General features: G+C 36.5%; 1 protein-coding gene across 3 annotated transcripts in view; it reads right to left on the reverse strand.

Annotated features, from left to right (window-relative positions):
* Positions 1 to 23,970, reverse strand: part of DNAH7 (dynein axonemal heavy chain 7) — a 340,785-nt gene that overhangs the window by 143,782 nt on the left and 173,033 nt on the right. For all 3 annotated transcript variants that reach the window (XR_004176604.1, XM_009182666.4, XM_031651428.1), the window contains exons 28-32: positions 17,555 to 17,767; positions 14,951 to 15,049; positions 12,250 to 12,498; positions 8,917 to 9,066; positions 281 to 463 (exon numbers count right to left, since the gene is read on the reverse strand). Coding sequence is in view for 2 of the 3 variants with exons in the window: in XM_009182666.4 (XP_009180930.4) it covers positions 281 to 463; positions 8,917 to 9,066; positions 12,250 to 12,498; positions 14,951 to 15,049; positions 17,555 to 17,767 (894 nt within the window). In the remaining variant the exon portion in view is untranslated. The remainder of the gene's footprint in view (positions 1 to 280; positions 464 to 8,916; positions 9,067 to 12,249; positions 12,499 to 14,950; positions 15,050 to 17,554; positions 17,768 to 23,970) is intronic.

The following is a 23,970-nucleotide window of genomic DNA, read 5'->3' on the forward strand; positions in this document are numbered from 1 at the left end:
TCAGCAAAGTCTTGGAGGAGGGGAAAGCTTATATTATATTATTTCATGATCTCGATTTTTGTGTCTAACTTTACCAAATAGTCCTAAACCAAGAGGAAAACATCCTGACCACTAAATTTGTCAAGGTAAGTCAACAGATGTATCTGTACTTTGAGAATCAAAGATTGCTCTTAAAAGAAATTCTGCTCATATTTTTTGTTTAAAGTCAAAGGTACTAAGCAAATACATGCATTCATAATACCTTATAATTTATAAAAAGATGTCAAAACGGAGAACTTACAGTTGCAGGCGAAGCAACTTCTAAATCCATAGGCTCAAAAATTAGATTCATTTGTGGTGACATTTGAATAATCTCCCCACTCATGAGACATAGCTTCTTGTTGTCATCCAACACAGTGTTCATATTCTCAATCCACACTGCATCTACTGGGCCATCAAAAATTAACCATTTCCTATCTGGAGTCTGTTTCATGCACATGTGAACAGAGGGCAAAAATATAATGATGATAGTATAAGGAAACAGTCCAATATTATTTCAAAATTTTAAAATATAAGTACTAGGATTCATTTCATCATGAAAATGTAAAGGCATTTTTTGAATAAAGATTACTACGTGTGTGTGTGTATGTATGTGCACGCACGCATGTATATAATATGTATCACTAAAAAAGCCTATACTATATATGCCATGGACAAGACAAAAATAAGTCATCTTTCCTTAAGATTCAATCTTTTTCAGTCTCTTCCTTCCTCCCTTGCTCTTTCTTTTCTTTTCTTTTTCTTTCTTTTTTCCTTTCCTTTCCCTGTCTTTATTTTTTTTTTAATTTTTAATTTAAAAAAAAATTTTTCAGGGTCTCACTCTGTTGCCTAGGCTGGAGAGCAGAGTGGCATGATCATGGCTCATTGAAGTTTCTGCCTCCCAGGCTCAAGCAATCCTCCCACCTCAGCTCCCAAATACCGAGGACCACAAGTGCGCACCACCACACCCAGCTAAATTTTGTATTTCTTGTGGGGTTTCACTATGTTGCCCAGGCTGGTCTTGAACTCCTGAGCTCCAACTGCCTTGGTCCCCCAAAGTACTGGGATTACAGGCATGAGCCACTGCACCTGGCCCTTGATCAATGTTTCTGAACTCAAATATATTAACATGTTTTAGAAAGTAATATAAGTAAAAAATATATAAGTGTCAGGAAAAACAAAATTATTCAGATTATCTGACTCTATATAGTATAATGTTTATGCAAATTAATTGCCTTTGTGTGCTAAACCAAATTTCTTATCCCCTTCACTGAATGAATTCACACACATACATACATGTGTACACACTCCCCTTGGGCTGAACTCTCCCCTGATGGTATAGAAAATTACAACCAATATAACATTCACAGTCCTACAATGATGTAATAAATAGGAAAATATTTACACATTGTCCAGAATATAGTAAATGGTCAACAGATATGAAAGAGTAGCCAGGTATTAGCCAGAGTGTACAAAGATGGATTCTCCTTTTCAGATCCTTATAATTCAAGCTTTTTTGTATACACCAATGATTCCTCTCTTTTCCTTCAGCAAATATGAGTTCAAGTTGAAGTAGTGAAGGATTTGAATCCTTAGCACATTCTCAGTCCCTGCAGCCAACTGCATTAATCTATAAGACAATGGGTCTGTCTCAGGCTCAAGCCATCCCACACCCACATTCAGAGGCTAGTTCTAGCTGTGTTCAGGAAGGAAGCAAGGAAGAGCCACAGCTTGGTGATCATCTTGAGATCAACTTCCTCTTCTGCTGTGGGCTTCCCATGCGTTATGCATCACTTTGAGAAACACTACCGTGCAATGGCGAGAGCTTGGGCTTCACAGTCCCAAGGACCTCACTTCTCATTTGACTCTACTGCTTATGAGCTGTGGACTTCAGGTGAAGTACTTAAACTCCCTGAGGCTCAGTATTTGTGGGACATAGCTTCCTGAAAAATGTAATGTAAGCTGTAAGTATAAAATAGAGGTATGTCATGATTATTTCTGTGTAAATAATGTAACTGCATATATTATCTAGTGACTTCATCTCTTACTCTTAGCCAGAGTGCCTCCACTGTGGCAAGAGAGGACCTAAGAAGCCACATCAAGGGTTCCATGCCTCTGTCTGCTTCACCTGTGCCCACAATTTCTTTTATCCTTGAAATTACTATTAACACTTGACTTTGGGCAAGATCTCTGCCACATGAGAGTCAGTTCTTAACGTCGCTCATTGCCTAAGGTCTTTCCAGCAATAAGAGCAGAGCTGAGATTTCACATTTTATCCATTATTACCTGACTCATGAGTCATGCTCTGCTAGGTCCTTAAGTGGGTAGACAGCATCAAGTTTAAAATGTATGGTAGTCAGAAGAAAGAAAACACTTATAAAAAAAATGATTTGATAAACAAATTAAAGGTCCTGAGCCTAGGCCCCTTTTCCTATACTACCAGCTTTAGCAAGCGGTCTCCCATATAATCACACTCTCTGCAGAACCTGCTAAAATATGGCAACCCTGGAGGGTCCCATGCTCACAGAGCCTCCCTCATTGCTAGCACAGCAGTCTGAGATCTAACTACAAGGTGGCAGCGAGGCTGGGGGAGGGGCACCCGCCATTGCTGAGGCTTAAGTAGGTAAACAAAGCCTCCAGGAAGCTCGAACTGGGTGGAGCCCACCGCAGCTCAAGGAGGCCTGTCTGTCTCTGTAGACTCCACCTCTGGGTGGAGTCTGACAGCTGTCTGACAGCTTTGAAGAGAGCAGCAGATCTTCCAGCATGGAGATTGAGATCTGAGAACAGACAGACTGCCTGCTCAAGGGGGTCCCTGACCCCTGAGTAGCCTAACCGGGAGACATCCCCCACTAGGTGCAGACCAACACCTCATACCTCACACAGCGGGGTACACCCCTGAGACGAAGCTTCCAGAGCAAGAATCAGACAGCAACACTTGCTGTTCAGCAATATTCTATCTTCTGCAGCCTCTATTGCTAATACCCAGGCAAACAGGGTCTGGAGTGGACTTCAAGCAATCTCCAACAGACCTACTGTTAGAAGGAAAACTAACAAACAGAAAGGATACCCACACCAAAACGCCATCAGTACGTCACCAGCATCAAAGACCAAAGGCAGATAAAACCACAAAGATGGGGAAAAAGCAGGGCAGAAAAGCTGGAAATTCAAAAAATCAGAGCGCATCTCCCCCTCCAAAGGAACACAGCTCATTGCCAGCAATGGAACAAAGCTGGATGGAGAATAACTTTGACGAGTTGAGAGGAGAAGGCTTCAGTCGATCAAACTTCTCAGAGCTAAAGGAACTACGTACCCAGAGCAAAGAAACTAAAAATCTTGAAAAAAGAATGGAAGAATGGATAACTAGAATAATCAATGCAGAGAAGGCCATAAACGAACTGACAGAGATAACCATGACACGAGAAATACGTGACAAATGCACAAGCTTCAGTAACCGACTCGATCAACTGGAAGAAAGAGTATCAATGATTGAAGATCAAATGAATGAAATGAAGCAAGAAAAGAAGTCTAGAGAAAGAAAATGAAAAAGAAATGAACAAAGCCTCTAAGAAATATGGTATTATGTGAAAAGACCAAATCTATGTCTGATTGCTGTGCCTGAAAGTGAGGGGGAAAATGGAACCAAGTTGGAAAACACTCTTCAGGATATCATCCAGGAAACCTTCCACAACCTAGTAAGTCAGGCCAACATTCAAATTCAGGAAATACAAAGAACGCCACAAAGATACTCCTCGAGAAGAGCCAACTCCAAGACACATAATTGTCAGATTCACCAAAGTTGAAATAAAGGAAAAAATGTTAAGGGCAGCCAGAGAGAAAGGTTGGGTTACCCACAAAGGGAAGCCCATCAGACTAACAGCAGATCTCTCAGCAGAAACTCTACAAGCCAGAAGAGAGTGGGGGCCAATATTCAACATTCTTAAAGAAAAGAATTTTCAACCCAGAATTTCATATCCAGACAAACTAAGTTTCAAAAGTGAAGGAGAAATAAAATCCCTTACAGACAAGTAAATGCTGAGAGATTTTGTCACCACCAGGCCGGCCCTACAAGAGATCCTGAAGGAAGCACTAAACATGGAAAGGAACAACCGGTACCAGCCATTGCAAAAACATGCCAAAATGTAAAGACCATCAATGCTAGGAAGAAACTGCATCAACTAACAAGCAAAATAACCACCTAATATCACAATGACAGGATCAAGTTCACACATAACAATATTAACCTTAAGTGTAAATGGACTAAATAGTCCAATTAAAAGACACAGACTGGCAAATTGGATAAAGAGTCAAGACCCATCACTTTGCTGTATTCAGGAGACCCATCTCACTTGCAGAGACACACATAGGCTCAAAATAAAGGGATGGAGGAAGATCGACCAAGCAAATGGAAAACAAAAAAAAGCAGGGGTTGCAATCCTAGTCTCTGATAAAACGGACTTTAAACCAACAAAGATCAAAAGAGACAAAGGCCATTACATAATGGTAAAGGGATCAATTCAACAGGAAGAGCTAACTGTCCTAAATACATATGCGCCCAATACAGGAGCACCCAGATTCATAAAGCAAGCCCTTACAGATTTACAAAGAGACTTAGACTCCCATACAATAATAATGGGAGACTTTAACACCCCACTGTCAACATTAGACAGATCAATGAGACAGAAAGTTAACAAGGATATCCAGGAATTGAACTAAACTCTGCACCAAGGGGACCTAAGACATCTGCAGACTCTCCACCCCAAATCAACAGAATATACATTCTTCTCAGCACCACATCGCACTTATTCCAAAATTGAGCACATAGTTGGAACTAAAGCACTCCTCAGCAAATGTACAAGAACAGAAATTATAAGAAACTGTCTCTCAGACCACAGTGCAATCAAACTAGAACTCAGGACTAAGAAAATCAATCAAAACCACTCAACTACATGGAAACTGAACAACCTGCTCCTGAATGACTACTGGGTACATAACGAAATGAAGGCAGAAATAAAGATGTTCTTTGAAACCAATGAGAACAAAGATACAACATACCAGAATCTCTGGGACACATTTAAAGCAGTGTGCAGAGGGAAATTTATAGCACTAAATGCCCACAAGAGAAAGCTGGAAAGATCTAAAATTGACACTCTAACATCACAATTAAAAGAACTAGAGAAGCAAGAGCAAACACATTCAAAAGCTAGCAGAAGGCAAGAAATAACTAAGATCAGAGCAGAACTGAAGGAGATAGAGACCAAAAAAACCATCCAAAAAATCAATGAATCCAGGAGTTGGTTTCTTGAAAAGAATAACAAAATTGACAGACCACTAGCAAGACTAATAAAGAAGAAAAGAGAGAAGAATCAAATAGATGCAATAAAAAATGATAAAGGGGATATCACCACCGACCCCACAAAAATACAAACTACCATCAGAGAATACTATAAACACCTCTACACAAATAAACTAGAAAACCTAGAAGAAATGGATAATTTCCTGGACACTTACACTCTCACAAGACTAAACCAGGAAGAAGTTGAATCCCTGAATAGACCAATAGCAGGCTCTGAAATTGAGGTAATAATTAATAGCCTACCAACCAAATAAAGTCCAGGATCAGACGGATTCACAGCCAAATTCTACCAGAGGTACAAGGAGGAGCTGGTACCATTCCTTCTGAAACTATTCCAATCATTAGAAAAAGAGGGAATCCTCCCTAACTCATTTTATGAGGCCAACATCATCCTGATACCAAAGCCTGGCAGAGACACAACCAAAAAAGAGAATTTTAGACCAATATCCCTGATGAACATCGATGCAAAAATTCTCAATAAAATACTGGCAAACTGAATCCAGCAGCACATCTAAAAGCTTATCCACCATGATCAAGTGGGCTTCATCCCTGGGATGCAAGGCTGGTTCAACATATGCAAATCAGTAAACATAATCCATCATATAAACAGAACCAAAGACAAAAACCACATGATTATCTCAATAGATGCAGAAAAGGCCTTTGACAAAATTCAACAGCCCTTCATGCTAAAATTTCTCAATAAATTCGGTATTGATGGAACATATCTCAAAATAATAAGAGCTATTTATGACAAACCCACAGCCAATAGCATACCGAATGGGCAAAACCTGGAAGCATTCCCCTTGAAAACTGGCACAAGACAGGGATGCCCTCTCTCACCACTCCTATTCAACATAGTGTTGGAAGTTCTGGCCAGGGCAATCAGGCAAGAGAAAGAAATAAAGGGTATTCAGTTAGGAAAAGAGGAAGTCAAATTGTCCCTGTTTGCAGATGACATGACTATATATTTAGAAAACCCCATCATCTCAGCCCCAAATCTCCTTAAGCTGGTAAGCAACTTCAGCAAAGTCTCAGGATACAAAATCAATGTGCAAAAATCACAAGCATTCTTATACACCAGTAACAGACAAACAGAGAGCCAAATCAGGAATGAACTTCCTCTCACAATTGCTTCAAAGAGAATAAAATACCTAGGAATCCAACTTACAAGGCATGTGAAGGACCTCTTCAAGGAGAACTACAAACTACTGATCAACAAAATAAAAGAGGACACAAACAAATGGAAGAACATACCACGTTCATGCATAGGAAGAATCAATATCGTGAAAATGGCCATACTGCCCAAAGTTATTTATAGATTCAACGCCATTCCCATCAAGCTACCAATGACTTTCTTCACAGAATTGGAAAAAACTGCTTTAAAGTTCATATGGAACCAAAAAAGAGCCCGCATTGCCAAGACGATCCTAAGTCAAAAGAACAAAGCTGGAGGCATCACGCTACCTGACTTCAAACTATACTACAAGGCTACAGTAACCAAAACAGCATGGTACTGGTACCAAAACAGAGATATAGACCAATGGAACAGAACAGAGCCCTCAGAAATAATACCACACATCTACAGCCATCTGATCTTTGACAAACCTGACAAAAACAAGAAATGGGGAAAGGATTTCCTATTTAATAAATGGTGCTGGGAAAATTGGCTAGCCATAAGTAGAAAGCTGAAACTCCTTATACGAAAATTAATTCAAGATGGATTAGAGACTTAAATGTTAGACCTAAAACCATAAAAACTCTAGAAGAAAACCTAGGTAATAGCATTCAGGACATAGGCATGGGCAAGGACTTCATGTCTAAAACACCAAAAGCAATGGCAACAAAAGCCAAAATTGACAAATGGGATCTAATTAAACTAAAGAGCTTCTGCACAGCAAAAGAAACTACCATCAGAGTGAACAGGCAACCTACAGAATCGGAGAAAATTTTGCAATCTACTCATCTGACAAAGGGGCTAATATACAGAACCTACAAAGAACTCAAACAAATTTACAACAAAAAAACAAACAACCCTATCAAAAAGTGGGCAAAGGGTATGAACAGACATTTCTCAAAAGAAGACATGCATACAGCCAACAGATACATGAAAAAATGCTCGTCATCACTGGCCATCAGAGAAATGCAAATAAAAACCACAATGAGATACCATCTCACACCAGTTAGAATGGCAATCATTAAGAAGTCAGGAAACAACAGGTGCTGGAGAGGATGTGGAGAAATAGGAACACTTTAACACTGTTGGTGGGACTGTAAACTGGTTCAACCATTGTGGAAAACAGTGTGGTGATTCCTCAAGGATCTAGAACTAGATGTACCATATGACACAGCCATCCCATTACTGGGGATATACCCAAAGGATTATAAATCATGCTGCTATAAAGACACATGCACACATATGTTTATTGCAGCACTATTCACAATAGCAAAGACTTGGAATCAACCTAAATGTCCATCAGTGACAGACTGGATTAAGAAAATGTGGCACATGTACACCATGGAATACTATGCAGCCATAAAAAAGGATGAGTTTGTGTCCTTTGTAGGGACATGGATGCAGCTGGAAACCATCATTCTCAGCAAACTATCACAAGAACAGAAAACCAAACACCGCATGTTCTCACTCATAGGTGGGAATTGAACAATGAGATCACTTGGACTCTGGAAGGGGAACATCACACATCAGGGCCTATTATGGGGAGGGGGTAGGGGGGAGGGATTGCATTGGGAGTTATACCTGATGTAAATGACGAGTTGATGGGTGCTGATGAGTTGATGGGTGCAGCACACCAACATGGCACAAGTATACATATGTAACAAACCTGCATGTTGTGCACATGTACCCTAGAACTTAAAGTACAATAAAAATAAATAAATAAATAAAATAAAATATGGCAACCAAGTTAACATGCATTGGTCTGTGGATTCTTTTCATGAGGGTGGGCAGCAGAATAAGCCAGGAGTCGGTAAGTGCCCACTCTCCATTCACAGCCAGTGGCAACCGGCATTCCACTTACCTCCTCTGCTTTCCACAAGGCAGTCATTGTCTTCCTAATATGCTAAAGGAAAAGTGTGGGAACTTTAAGACATCATTTTGCAAAGGTGTGCAATTTCTTCTCTAAGCATTGGTGTGTATCTAACAATTAGCGGGCATGACAATAGCAGCAGCCCAAAGAGTGGGTGAAGGAAGAACATTACTGAAGAGGCAAAAGGATCAAGTCATTCAGATGTTCTCATTTCTAGTTCATCTCACTTCAGAGAAAATAACCGGAAATACTTTGCCCTGTCCTTTTGTTTTTCCTACCCTCTCTTCTGTATACCTCCAGGGCAAAGGAGCTTGGTCTCTGGCATTTTTGTAGGTGCTCACATTTTATTTTTTCACAGAAATACTGCTAGAATATCCAGTACTGTGTTTTAAATAAATATCTTAATTTATATATACAATTAGCTTGCTTGGAAAAAAGAAATTTGTCAGAAATAAATATCTTAACCTTTTAAGATATGCATGTGAAAATGTTAGAACTTACCACTGAAGAAGCAAATGCTCTAAAACTGACAGCAAGGACCCCATCGGACCATTCATGGGACACTAAATCAAACTGTCCGTACAGTTGGCCCATGGTGACAGACTTAGGATTTAAAACAGTTATTTGAACTCTGTTTTCTTCCATTAGCCCCTTAATGAAAAAAAAATCAAACATTTTTTATGCAAAGAATACTGTCTTTATTCATAGAAAACATTATTGTGTATATAGAAAATCCTAAGGAATCTACAAAGAAAGTGTCAGAAGTAAGTAGTGAATTTGACAAGGTTCCAGAATACAAGGTCAATATATAAAATCAATTGTATTATCTACACACAATGCTAATGAACAACTGAAAAATAAAATTTAAAAAACATTCACAATAGTATTTAAAAGCTCACGACATACTTAGGGAGAAATTAGCAAATGTTGTGCAAGATCTATATTTCCTAAACTACAAAATAGGTTGGCAAATTCTCCTGTAAAGGATAAGATGGTAAATATTATAGGCTTTGCAAGTTTCATATGGTCCGCCACATATTCTTCTATGTTTTTCTTTTTTTTTTAATTAACAAATGTTTAAAATGTTAACACTATTCTAAGTTTATTGGCATTCCAAAAAAAGGCTTGGGGCTGAATTTGGCCCATGTACTGTAATTTGCTGACTGCTACAAAACAACCTCTGAGAGAAAATTAAAAGATCTAAATACAGAGAAATAGCTATTTCTTGTGGAGTGAAAAAGTTAAGTTTGATAAATTGTCAATTTTACCCAAAACCCTGAAAGCTGGTCTATGGCATTATAAGAGACATTAATGCCCTTTGGACATAAGCTTTTTTTTTTTTTTTTTTTAAATTAATTGGCTTTTTAAAAAAAGGCTTACAGAAAAATTCAGCAGAAAGTACAAAGATTCCAGATACTCCCTCCACCACCCAGACACAACAGTTTTCCTTATTATTAACATCCTGAATTGGTGTGGTAAATTGTTACGGCTGATGAATTCATATTAATGTATTACTATTAACTGAAGTCCACAGTTTACACTAAACGTTCACTCTTTGTGTTGCATAATTATACGGGTTTTGCCAAGTGTGTGGTATCATTATCCCCCATTATAGTACCAAACAGAACACTTTAACTCCCCTAAAAATCCTCTGTGCTCCACCTATTGGCAATCATTTATTTTTTATACATAAAAACATAACAAGTTCAACTCTTTCTAACATTGCCTTCTGCCTGGCACTCCTGAGCTTGGGACACAAACTACCAAACGGGGGGGAAAAATGGTGAGAATATTAAGCTTTTTTTTTTCTTTTTCTTTTGAGACAGGCTCTCACTCTGTCACCCAGGCTGGAGTGCAGTGGCGCAATCTTGGCTCACTGCAGCCTCCGCCTCCTGGGCTCAAGTGGTCCTCTCTGAACCTCAGCCTCCTGAGTAGCTGGGACTATACGTGGCACACGCCACCACACCCAGCTAAGTTTTTGGGCTTTTTAAAAGTAGGAACAGGGTTTCACCATTTTATCCAGGCTGGTCTAGAACTCCTGGGCTCAAGTGATCTGCCTGTCTTGGCCTCCCAAAGGGCCAAGATTACAGGAAAGAGCCACCACTCCCAGAAGAATAGTAATCTTCTGGCTCTGTTGCCCAGGCTGGAGTGCAGTGGCACGATCTCAGCCCACTGCAAGCTCCGCCTCCTGGGTTCACGACGTTCTCCTGCCTCAGCCTCCTGAGTAGCTGGGACTACAGGCGCCCGCCACCATGTCCAGCTAATTTTTGTATTTTTAGTAGAGACGGGGTTTCACCGTGTTAGCCAGGATGGTCTCAATCTCCTGACCTTGTGATCCGCCCACCTCAGCCTCCCAAACTGCTGGGATTACAGGCATGAGCCACTGCGCCTGGCCCAGAATAGTTATCTTAAAACAATAAAACAAGTTCAATATCTTTGCTTTCTTTTGTGTACTCAGGAAGGCGATAACAATGTATCTTCCTAAATTAAGAAGTATAGGAAATCTCTATTATCTTCTTAATCAGAACAAAGTTGCTGTCACCAAAGAAAAGTTTTTATCCTAAACGGAGCAAGGCTAGTGTGAGGCTATAGCTTGCTTATGGTGGCTAAGGAAGACTGCCCTATGACATAATCACAATGTCACCCTTAGAATTCCCTGAAAATGAGCCATTTAGACTTTACAAGTGGACCAGAATACATGTTCACATCTTCATCTCCTACTCTGAGCAGTGACCTGTTGGGTTCTTTTGGAGACTTTATTTTATATATGTACACATATAAAAGATCAGTTCCTATGACAATAAAATAACAAAACAGGAAAAATACAAATGAGCAATAAACAAGATAAAGAATGCAGAAGACAAGTAAGAAGTGAAAAACTGGAAGAAAAAAGAGAAGGGAAGTAAAGAAACAAAATAGCATGGAAGTGTAAAAGCAGAAGAAACAGATGACAGGAATAAGTAGCATATCAGTCTAGACAATCAATACAAATGACTTTAAACTTATCTTTGAAAAGATAAAGACCACAGACCTGCAGAAAACAAAAATCAAGCTATTTATTCTCTATAGAAAGTAAATCACAGTGACACCCAGGGATATAATTAATGACATGGGCAAATATACATACAGGGAGAAAGTAGGGGTAGCAATATTGAAATTAGACAAAGTAGATCACAACAAATAACAGAAAAGTAAGTAATTTTATATTGATTGAAGGGGAGACTCCTCAAGTAAAGATACAATCATCACAAATCTCATACAGTATATGAACAGTGAAATTTATAAAGTGAAAACTATTTGAAATATCTATAAGGAGAGGTAAACAAAAATACAATATTAGTTGAAGAATTTAAAACAGCCCCATTCCTTCAGCATTTCAAAGTCAATCAAAATGTGATGTGTATAAGAATTCTGAATGAGTCATTATATATGTGTGCATATATGCACACACACACATTTCAGTTCAATACCACTAGCAGCCAATAACAGAAGCTTGCATTACAAATCTATCTAGAAAATAAAAAAGACTCCTCTGAAAGTATTACAGGAAAACCTTCAAATTTTTCTGTTTTCAGACTTTTTTCCTACAAGAGACATGTATTACTTTAATATTTTTTTTAAAAAAGAAATAAAAGGTTGAAAGCAAGTTTGTGGCATACCCTTCATATGAACTTCCTATTTGCTTCATTTTACTTTTCCAAAACTTTATTTTCTCTTACTCATTTTTCTCACGATTTTAAGTTGCCACATTGAAAGCATCTTTTAAAATAATGGTACATTCTGCCTTGCACAAAGTCAATTATAAATAAACTAATGCATTAATAATATACTTACCTTTTCACATATATCATTTAGTGCTCCAGCTAAGACGCGGTATGCACTAGTTTTTCCTCCAAATGGTTCTCCAACAATCATGAAACCATGACGCACAATCATCATTTCATATACTTGAAGAATCTTCTCGGAAAAGAATGTGGTCATTTGCAAATTCATGGAGGCACAATTGTCTTTGATAGCTGCCAGCAAATCATTATAATCTGGTTTTGGTAATTTTACCCCAGGAAACAAATCCGAAGTAATTCCCTGATGATAGAGGATTTCAAGGATTTACATTTCATATTTATATTAAGTACACATATTTTGTATTGATGGAAATAGGGCCATTAGATAATAATAGTGCAACAATTTTTTTAACAGCTTTATAGAGGAATAGTTCACATACACAAACCTGTATTTTTTTTTTTTTTTTTTAATTTTTAAATTGTGATCCTTACATGTTCGTTTTGCAAACAGTTTTTGTTTTGGTTTCGTTTGTTTGAGACAGGGTCTGGCTCTGTCGCCCAGGCTGGAGTGCAGTGGCACGATCATGGCTCACTGCAGCCTCCACCCCCCACGCTCAAATCACATCCCACGTCAGCCTCCTGGGTAGCTGGGACTATAGGTGGCAGTATTTTAAAGTATAAAATTTCATAAGTAAAACTGTCAAAATAAATAACCAAGATAATTAACATATCCATCACTCCCCAAAAGTTTCCTGTAATCTTTTGTAATCCTCCTTCCCTCCTCTCCTTGTTGCCTCCTACGCCCATCCCCAGATTGCCACTGATCTGTTTTTGGTTACTATTTTTATTTGCATTGTCTAGACTTTAATATAAATGAAATTAGACCACATGCATACTACTTTTTCCCTCTGGCTTCTTTCACATGGCACAAATATTTTGAGATTCATACATGTCACAGCAGGTATCAATAGTTTATTCTTTTTTTTTTGCTGAGTGATATTTCATTGCAACAAACTGCTACAGTTTTTAAATCCATTCAGTTATTGACATACATTTTCATTGTTCCAGTTTTAGGCTATTACAAATAAAGTGACTACAAACATTTGTGTATGACTTTGTATGAACAAATGCTTTCATTTCCCTTGGGGAAATACTGAGACATGGAATACCGGAATATGGTGGATAGGTGTTGAACATTTTAAGAAACTGCTTAACTGTTTTCTAAAGTGGTTGTACCATGTCATGTTCCTCCAGTCATGTATGAGTTCCAATATTAGGTATGATCCGTCTTAAATTTTAACCATGCTGTGTAGTGATATTTTGTTATGGTTTCAATTTGTGTTTTCCAGTGAGTAACTTCTTTACCTGTGCTTAGGCCAAATGTTTATATTTTTCCTGATCTGCAGCTTGTCTTTCATTTTCTTATGTGTCTTTCAAAGAGCAGTTTTTTTTTTTTCCATTTTGTCAATGTATTCTTTTATGGATTGTGTTGTTGGTATTGTACTTAAGTAATCTTTGTCTAACACAAAGTCACAAAGGTTTTCTGCTAGAAATTTTAGAGCTTGAGGTTTTACATTTAGTTTCATGTTATTTTTAAGTTAAAAAGTTGGACTCCTGACTTCTAGTTCAAAAATGGCAGCGTAGAAGCAAGTTGACTTCACTCCTCACCGCCACTTGAGAAACACTGCTTAATAAATATTTGCTGAATGAATATACAACTGCATGACAATACATCTAGTGAGGTATATTTCCATATTCTGAAAATAAACATAGCTTTTACTCCTGGAAAATCTGTACAGTGCACTAGTACTAAACAAATTGAGGGAAAACTTTAGTGAGAAAATCTGAACTCTTTCCTTGTTGATTTGCTCCATAATGTGTTTGCATGTCAACTCTAAATACTAAGTAAAGCTCTTTTCAGAATGATGAGACATGCATGGTTGCCATCAGTAGCTAATGACACTGGCCAATACTAGCAACAGCATCTCTTCTCCCCTTCCCCATGACATAACAGTATCTTCAGTGCTAGGAAAACTGGATAAGTATATGCAGAAGAATGAAACTAGATTCCTGTATCTGGAAATATGTAACATACTGCTAGCTAACTGCCTGAATTCCAAGACAGTGCAAGTTAGTCCAACATCTAACATTTAGGAGGAGCTCACTACCCCTCTGAGTTCTTCTACTTGGTATGGAGAAGAGGAAAAGAATGACACCAAAGGATATTATGAAAACTTTAATCATTATTCTAATACTTCCTCTCAATTACTCACAATCTTAAATTATAACAAGATTATTAAGCTTAGTTCTTATTATGAAAAACAATTTCATAAAAGTCATCTCATTCTTTTAAGGAAATTAAGCATATTTATCTATTTTATTTCTTCAGTCATTAGTTGAAAAAACATTTACTATTTTTGATACTGTGCTAGGGATTCAGTGGTGTGTTAGACCAATTATTTTTCTTTACGGAGCCTACATTCTAGTGGAATATAAAGCAAATATTTTGTAACTTTCGTGTGCTCATTATTTTCTGCAGTAACAAACTTAAAAATACTATTTTAAAATCCCAAGTTGTTGAAAGTTCTCAAAGTGACAAAGCTAGCTAAACACACTTCAGATAAAATATGGAATTATCTATGTTTCTCTGTACTGTGTCATTTTTTTCCATAGTGGGAGCTTCACAACCTTAGACATGTGATAAATACATTATTATAAGAGCTTTGATACATTGGGATAATGAATGTTCTTACCTCAAAGAGTGGTAAATCATGGGATAAAAATTTTGGCAGATTTACATCAATGATAGATCTAAGCAGCAAAATTTCTTCATTTTCATTTGGATATTTCAGCTAAAAAAAAACACACTCATGAGGATATCTGCATCTGCTAACAGCACTCAACCCCTTCGTGTTCACATACACACAAACATACAGACCCTGTACTCAATTTAAACAAATGCAGCTCTTCTTTCATTATATTGAATTGTTATCCACTTTAGAAACTGACATTTAAACTTGTTGTATTTTTTTTACTAGTTTATAATAAAAACCCAGGTTAAACTAACTACCTTTTACACACATATGCTAAGAGGTACTAACATGAATTAAATATAGTTTGGCAGCTGCCATCCCTTGTATTGGGTAGAGCTTGCTTGTTCTCTACATGTATTCACGACTAGCAGTATATTGGTCAAATGAAAATTATTAAAAGTGGGCAATCATTTTGAAAAGATGCATTTAAATTTAAAACATATAAACATTCACTCATTTGCCCATATTTTGATGCCAAGGCCTTTTCTCTGAGTATAGACTTAGGCACCATTTTTTTTTCCAAAAGCCACATCAATAACACATCATCTACTCTATCTTGCTGTGTTCTGTTTTTGTTTTTTAAAGAGGTTACTGCTCTTCAAAGATTCTTATAATACAATTTAAGTATATCAGCCTGATACATTTTTAATTTTTCTTCAGTTTTATACACATTTCTTATCAACATCTTATTCAAAGTCAAAATTTCAGCATTTTATCTTTATTGAATCTTTCTTAAATATGAACTTAGTTTTCACAGAAAAAAAATTCCTTCCTTTTATGCTTCTATATAATCAGTTTTCCCACCACGCAGTTAGATGACATAGTAACAGTAATGTATCCAAGTGGCTTCAAAAAGGTTCAAGAAAAAGCAAACCGGCTCTGAGTAAGGAATGCAGCTCATCTGACAGAAGCGGAAGTGGAAGGGCAGGGGATGCTGCTGGCTGCACGCCCAGAATGCCACGTGTTAGCAAGTTCCACAGAGAGTGGAGACGGCTGGTCACATGCTAAGTTAGTTTAATAAAGTGTGTTTAAGAAAACTCACATTAGATTCCAAGACATTTGTGGTGTACCCAAAGTTTACTACAAATCTGGCTGAACTCTGAACGTGTTACTCATACCTATAGTAATGTTCACATGAATTAACAAAAATCCTAACTCAGAATTATTTCTTCCACCTTTAATACATTATTCAACATCTCACTCCAAAGCTTCTCCTACCACCTTGCATATAATTTTCCAGAACCCTCTCCCTTTTCTCTAGAATCTCTCTGCCTAATAAATGCCATGTTGCTACTTAATTAGCTTCAGCCTTACAAAGTGTGTGATGCCTGACAGTCAGAGTCAGTCTCTGAGTCTCGAGTTCTCCAATGACAGAGCATGTCCTGTTGATCTGGATTTTGTTTTTGGATCAATCTAACTGTACATAAATTATGAAGTGTCAGAAGTCTCTTTTGTTCTTTGAGAGGCTATTATTTTAAAGCAAATGCTTAAATTGTTTCTTGCTATAACAGAAACAAGCTTCAAAATATTCAGGCCAAAACATTCAACAAGTCTATATTAGCTTTGAAAAAGAATGATAGGATGTATTTGCAGGATTCCTTTGCTGCATAACTTTAATAGCTCAATTCCATAGTCAAGATTTCAGTGATGACATACACTAGGACAATGCATTATCCTTCCCATTATCTGACCACAATCTAATCCTGACACGCCAACTTAATACAAATTGTTGCCTCTAGTCTCTTTTATTTACTGCGAAAAACAATGACTTGAAGTTATGTCAGGCTAATGTGAAATAGAATATCACCACTATATATCAGAATTCTTGATAACGTTATTATGGAAGATGAAAATGCATCCTATTGTTCTTAATCACATAGGATATAATTTAAAATCTGTATCTTCTACAAATCATGAATGTGAAAAATTTGAAGCTCCAAGGTCACATTTTGCATTTTGCTATTCACTAAGCCTATCTTGATTTCATAAAGAACTAACTAATGTACAGTTATATTTCATGGTTCTATAATATACTCTCAATGAAAAGTCAACCAAAGCTTAAAGTATTTGGGCTTTCATATATTACAGTTACAATTTAGACTATTTTGAAGGTAAACATCATACTGCAAATCTATTACTGCTAGTCCACAGTTGGCTGCAATTGTGTAATTATAGTAAGTGACAATATTTAGAGTCTTTTGTGTATATTTATTATACTTATTTCATTTAATGCTATATTTGTTTATACATTTATATAGACTGAGAGCATTCAAAACATTTCTCAGGAGTAAGCAATTTTATTCCTTGGTAGTATCTCATTAATGAAACAGAACTCAAATCACTAAGAATTACATGTGTAAGGTTTTACAAATCATTATAAAATTTCTTTTTTCATGTGTACAAGATAATATATTTTTGGTATAATAATTGATTTTTTTCAATCAATTAATGAAACCAACAAGTTATTGGAACTCTGTGAAGATCCATTAGGCTGGAAATTTACAAATAGGAAATTTACAAGTAAGAAATATTTGTGTTCTCTACCTTCAGATTCCCAGCAGCAGTAAGAACTGACTTCACGGCTCTCATTCCATAGTCGTAGTGATGTTGAGATGACAACTGTTCTGAACACAAGCGATACGTAGCCACAATTTTTACTGACAGTGGCCGAGCAGTGACAAACCCACAGGAGTACAGGACTATTTCAGCAATCATGGCATAGTCAGGCACCATCATTGCTACTGTGCGAAAGAGAGCCTATGGGTATGTAGAAAAGTTACTTTTAAAAGGATCATCGTAAAATAAGCTAGGCCCAGAAAGATAAATACCACATGTTCTCACTAATATGTGGAAGCTAAAAAAGTTTGTCTCCTAAAAGCAGAGAGTAAAATAGTGGTAACTAGAGGCTGGGAAAGGTGAGGTGGGGCAATAGGGAGAGGCTGGTTAACAAATGCAAAATTTCAGGTACATAAAGGAAATAAATTCTAGTGTACTGTAGCACTGTGGGGTGATTATAGTTAAAAATAATTTATTCTATATTTTTAAATAGCTAAAAGAGAAGAATTTGAATGTTTCCAACACAAAGAAATAAATATTTGAGGTGATAGATACACTATACCCTGATTTGATCATTACACATCATTTACATGCATCAAAATATCACTCTCTACTCAATAAATATACACAATTATTATATGTCAATTAAGAATAATTTTAAAAAGCAAAAATGTGTAAAGAGTTTACAAAATTAAAAAGACCACTGTAAAGATAATCATGCTCTTTATTTCATAATGTTATGACTTTATACCTTTTCTACAATAGCTTTACATTTTAATGTTCATAGTCCATTAATAATAATGTATTGTATTCTTGAAATTTGCTGAGAGAGTAGACCTTAAATGTTAAGATCTACTTAACAGAAAGAAAATAGAAAATGTATATACATGAGGTGGTGGGTAAGTTGATTGGCTTGATTAGGGGTATTGTTACACAATGTATATGTATAGCAAAACATTGCATTGTATACCTTAAATATGTACGATGTTTATTTGTCAATCATACCTCAATAAAAACATCATTGACCTGGAAGTTTAAAAAGTAAACAAATAAACAGACAAATTCCTGGCTTCTAAAAATATAAAATAAAATAAATTTTAATGTTCAAATCATATAGATAAAAAGCAACTTAAAAAATCAAATTTCTGTTGTGGTTATATAATAAATATATCATTAGCTTTTTGTATCAATTCTCTTTCGCCTAAGTGTTCAATTTCAATTTCAAATACATTATATTCTTCATGGGAAGCAACATGTTACGGAACCTCAGACTCTCCCAAGATGTTCAAATTTGGGTTTCTCATCTGGGCTGCTGAGTGTCCCCCTGTTGGGAAAGTGGGCTTCAAGCAAGGCTCTACGGGGATCTACTTAATTGTATAATCTAGGGTTTACCAGATTATGTTAGTGTTAGATAAATGATCCATTTTGAGATATTTTAAACTTTTTTGAATCTGAAGTCACAATGTCAGTCTTTCAGCAAGCATAATAAAGAAAACTGGAAATAAGTAATAGATAATTATTAATAGAGATAAATCAATTTTACAAATTGTAAAGACAACTTTTTCTCATGATATTTAAAATACTGAGATTATATGATGTTATATGATGGTAAGTAAACAGAACCTCAGTATTTAAAATACTGAGCTTATATGATGGTAAGTAAAAGAATAAATAAGAATTTAGGTGTAGAATATTAGTGTGTATGAGGACTCATTTCAACAGCTTATGTATTAAAACATGACTTGCTTGTAAAAAATATGGAAAACAATAATATTCTAAGGGAAAAAGAAGTTATTCTAGTGAATGACAATTGTAGTCAGTTCATAAATACATTCTGGGAATTAGTTGAATTACCAAAAACTCAAGGTAGAAAGAAAATAAGAACATCTTGCTTAAATGATCTGTTATAACTCTTCTAAGTTGAGAACAATTCGAAAATTTGTATCAAGTAAGATCCTTCTAATGTGTTGTGTTAATTACTAGCTAGAGGCTATAGTGCTGCTATTTTATCAATAAGGTTACCATTAAAGAATGGAAAGAATAAAATGTTTAAAAAATTTGAGCAAATAACTTGAAATAAAAATGCTTAAGCAAGTGTTCGAACCACTACACACATGAGGAAAAAAAGATCACGAGAATTGCTATACACTTGGTATCTCTTTTAAGGGGTAGGTTCTCAACAACGACTTTTTTAAAGAATAAAAGACAGAATGACTGAATTAACGAATCAGTCAGCCAGTCAACGGGGTTAGGGTGATAAAGTTTTTCTACAATAGCCCAAATTACTACTAGTTTGAGGTCAACATTCAGGACTGTGTGTTATAGGTTTCCCTTTGACCACCCTAGTTACTTCACAAATATCCTATTCACCTCTTAGCACTGTTAGTCATATGGTTGTGGAAAATGATGAAGCAGACATATTTCTGATTAGCAGAACAAAAACTAAAGTGAAGTAAAGAAGTGTCAAGGGGTATCATGATATTCCATTTATTAGGAGTCCTCTACCAACGATTAAACAATGATACTTAACACAATGAAAAGCATCCTGATTGAAATATTTTTTAAGCCTAAACCAGTGATTCCCAAACAGGTTGTGCAGCACACAGATATACTGTGGTTTGATTTTGGATATACCAGAAATAATCTGTTGGTAATAGCAGTAAGTTTGAAGATAATTTAGTGCTTTGTTAAAAAAATTAAATTGGATTCTAGCTTAACCAGTGACATAGTTTGTTGAGTGTGAAAACAAAGATGGTACAGATCCAGGTAACATGCCAAGACTTGAGTAAATTCCAGTGCATGTAATCGATGTGAACATAATCTTCATGTTTATCTCAACAAAAACAAATGATCAAGAATAGCTGTTCTACTGCTTCTGCTCTACTGGTGAAAGAAGGAGAGTGGTACATAAGGAAATGTGTATACTTTCTGGAGCATGCTTTCAAAAGACTACATATTGGTACAATAGAAAAAATTCAAGCAATAACTTTTTACCATTTATTTTTAAGAAATTGCAAATCGATTTTACAAATATTTTGATCTGTGCAGGAACAAGCTTGATTTTAGTTGAATGAAATGGAGGATTTAGGATCTACTTTGTTTTTTTCTCCTCAATACTATTAGTATATCCTACATATACTCTGAAAAGCTATGTATCACTTCATTGGCTTTGTGACACTAGGAGATCTAGAATGTGTCTATTTTACCGTGGCTTCTAGCAAACTATTCTACACTTGATCTTAGCCAAAAGGCCGAGAAGCGATCTAGCAAACTATTCTAAAATGATCATTGACTACTGATTCTTCAGAATAGTTTAAATCTAAAATATAGCTTCCCTAAAGTGAAGATGTATAAGAAACTGCTTTATTATGCAGATTGTCTAAATGTAACAGGATGTCAAAATGGGACTCTTTCCGCATGATATGACACATCAGTTACTACAGTGAGTATGATCTTCTCAACATACAACATTTACAAAGGAAATGTCTACAACCTCGAACCCTCTCATCTACTTGTAGATGACAAAATATTTGAGAGAGGAAGGAGTTGTGAAAATATTTCTTTTGAAGGGAGCTGTCATTATGCTCTGAGTTCCCACAACCCTCCTCACTACATCCAAGTTCTGTGACAGCTTGGTAGATATTCCTGCATTTTGGGAGATATGGACTGGTGCCTGACTCATGTCTGAAAAAGGATAGTGACCTGTGGTAGCAGGATTAATACCCCGGGGTTGTTGGGAAAAGGATTTATGAGTGGTACACAACAAAGAAGGCCCACACTGAAGCTCTGTAAGTCCTGCCCTACATACCTCCCGGCAGAGTGAGAGCTCTCCAACAGTGAAGTTTACATGGAGTCGACCACAGAGATCCAGGCAGAGATAAGGCAATGACAACTGGAGAAACAGAATCCATCACTCAAGCCTCAGGAATTACAAGTAGACTCCTCCTAATGGAAGAGTCCCTGAAGAACCCACGGACATGCACATTATAGGATTCAGCTATAAACCTCAGCCAAGTCCAGGGACTTCACCCAGAAGGTCAGATCTGAATTGTATATATATTTAGTGTTCACTGCTAGTTTAAAGGATGAGCATTAATTTGTCAGACAGTAAAGTGGCGGCCTAGCGGAGCACTTGAGAGAGAAAACAGCATGTAGAAAGGCAAGGGACCTTCAGAGGCTAGTGAGGCCCAGTGCAACACACAGAGGCAGGGAAATGGCAGGATAGATGTAACTGAGTCCTCATGCCAAGGCTCTTATAGATTGTACTAAGAAATCTGAACTTTAGTCCACAGACAAAAAGGAGCCCAGAAGTTTTTTAAAGTTGAAGATTATATGATTCGATTTCTTTTGACAGACAACACTGGTAGCACTGTGATGGGGAATTCATTAGAGTGAATTTCAATAGAGAAGAAATTGATGCCAAGTCAACTATTGCAATGAGACACATGGGAGAAGAAAGAAGGCAGGGAGCAGCAAGGTGTGGCAAGGGGACCAGGTCGGTGCAGCAGGGATTGTAGGAGTTGTGTGAAATGGAAACCCTGGGCTTGGTGACTGACTGAATCACCAGGTGAAGAAGATGGAGTTTTTGAGAATGATTCTGAAGACTGGTAATGATACATTCTGGGCCCCATCAGGCTTTTATTATTTTTTAAGGAATATGCAACTCTTTCATTTCAGACTTGTTAGGTATTTGGTATTTCCATATATACTTGAAAACAGACGCACTGTAGAAGCTTGAACCAACAAGGCTGCACAATAGGAGAAGCTATCAGAATTGAGAACAGCTTTTGGCCTCATGTAGAAGGAAAATACATTATCCCCGAGAACTACCAGGTAAATATGTTAGCACTATTTCAACCTGCACAGTAAATAAAACTGTGGAAAGGTCTGCAGAGGGCATTAACAAATTCAACCAATAATGGCTCCCAGCTTTCTATAACAAGTTACTCAGAGATTTTTGCTTTTCCTACCTTTGCAAATTTATGTATTCGGATTGATCCTACCAAATAAAAGAGCAACATAGTGAACAAATAAAAGAACTGCAACAACAACAACAAAAAGCTTTCCAAAAGAAAATGCCAAATAAAACTTGTAAAATGCTTCTTAGATAGAAGAGGATTTACCGTTTTTCATTTGTTAATCATGCCTTCCTTCACTGAGGCAAAATACTAAAACATAAGACTTAACATATAAAGGGGCATGAAATGGAAATACAAAAACACTTGGCAGCAATTAGTCATATCAAGTCTTTTTGGTGGAAAAGAAAAACTGCTCATTTAGTCTGGGAAGCTGTCAGTCTAAGCATGTGAAGTGTGGAAGTAATATAGGATATAGGCAGGAGATTTGGTTTTGGATCCACAATTACTATTGCATTATTCTTCAACACTGCTGTCTGTATATGTGCCATACATATGCAATTCATCAGAAAAGGATATAAAATTGTTAACCAAAATATGGGGAAAATATTTTACTAATAATCAAATAAAATGGTGTTTGTTTTTTTTTTAAGTCTGGTCAATTCAAGAAAGTGTTTTGTTCTTTTTCATTAAAAAATTAATGCTGGATGTCAATAAAAATTGAGAATTGATACGGGATGAAAATCACTTCAACCTGTCTTGAAGTACAATTTAGCAACAAATACCTTGGTCCTATGACTCCATCTAAAGAAATATTTCAAAATAGAGAAAAGCCTTTAGTAAAAACTACTCATCGTGATATTATTTATAACGCAGGAAAACTGAAAGCAAACTGAATGTCCAAAAGTAAGCTACAGTTCGGTAAATGTATTAATAGTTTGAATTATGCTTATAAAGATGGGAACATGTTCACGTTATAATATTAACATGAAAAAAACCCACCCAGCATACACAATAGTGTGCTTCCAGCATTGTAAAAAGGCATTTAAATTAGGGGCACACAATATATAGTAAGCAGTAGAATAGGTACCCCATTAGTAGTTTTCTATATTTTGTAATTTTTCACAGTTAGCACTATTTTAAAAATAAATATTTTGGGAATTGTTCCTGGTGTGGATATTTACTCTGTAAAGATGATCAAAGCTTTAAAAATCGCTTTCTAAAACAATTTTCTAAAATATTATAACTAAAACAAAATATTTTACATAAACTCGAGGATAGCATATTCTTTCTTTTCACACACACACACACACAGACACACACACATACACTTTTAAAATATTTTATTTATTTATTTATTTTTTTAAGAGACAAAGTCTCATTATGCCCAGGCTGGTCTGAAACACCTGAGCTCCAGTGACCCTCCCACCACCTCATCCTCCCAAAGTGCTAGGATTATACGCGTGAGCCACCACACCCGGCCCTTTTCATACATTAACTTTGTAAATTATAGAGAAGAAACAGATTATATAGTAACTCCTTCCATAC

This window comes from Papio anubis, chromosome 10, assembly GCF_008728515.1.
Source record: "Papio anubis isolate 15944 chromosome 10, Panubis1.0, whole genome shotgun sequence".
Taxonomy (NCBI): Eukaryota; Metazoa; Chordata; class Mammalia; order Primates; family Cercopithecidae; genus Papio; species Papio anubis.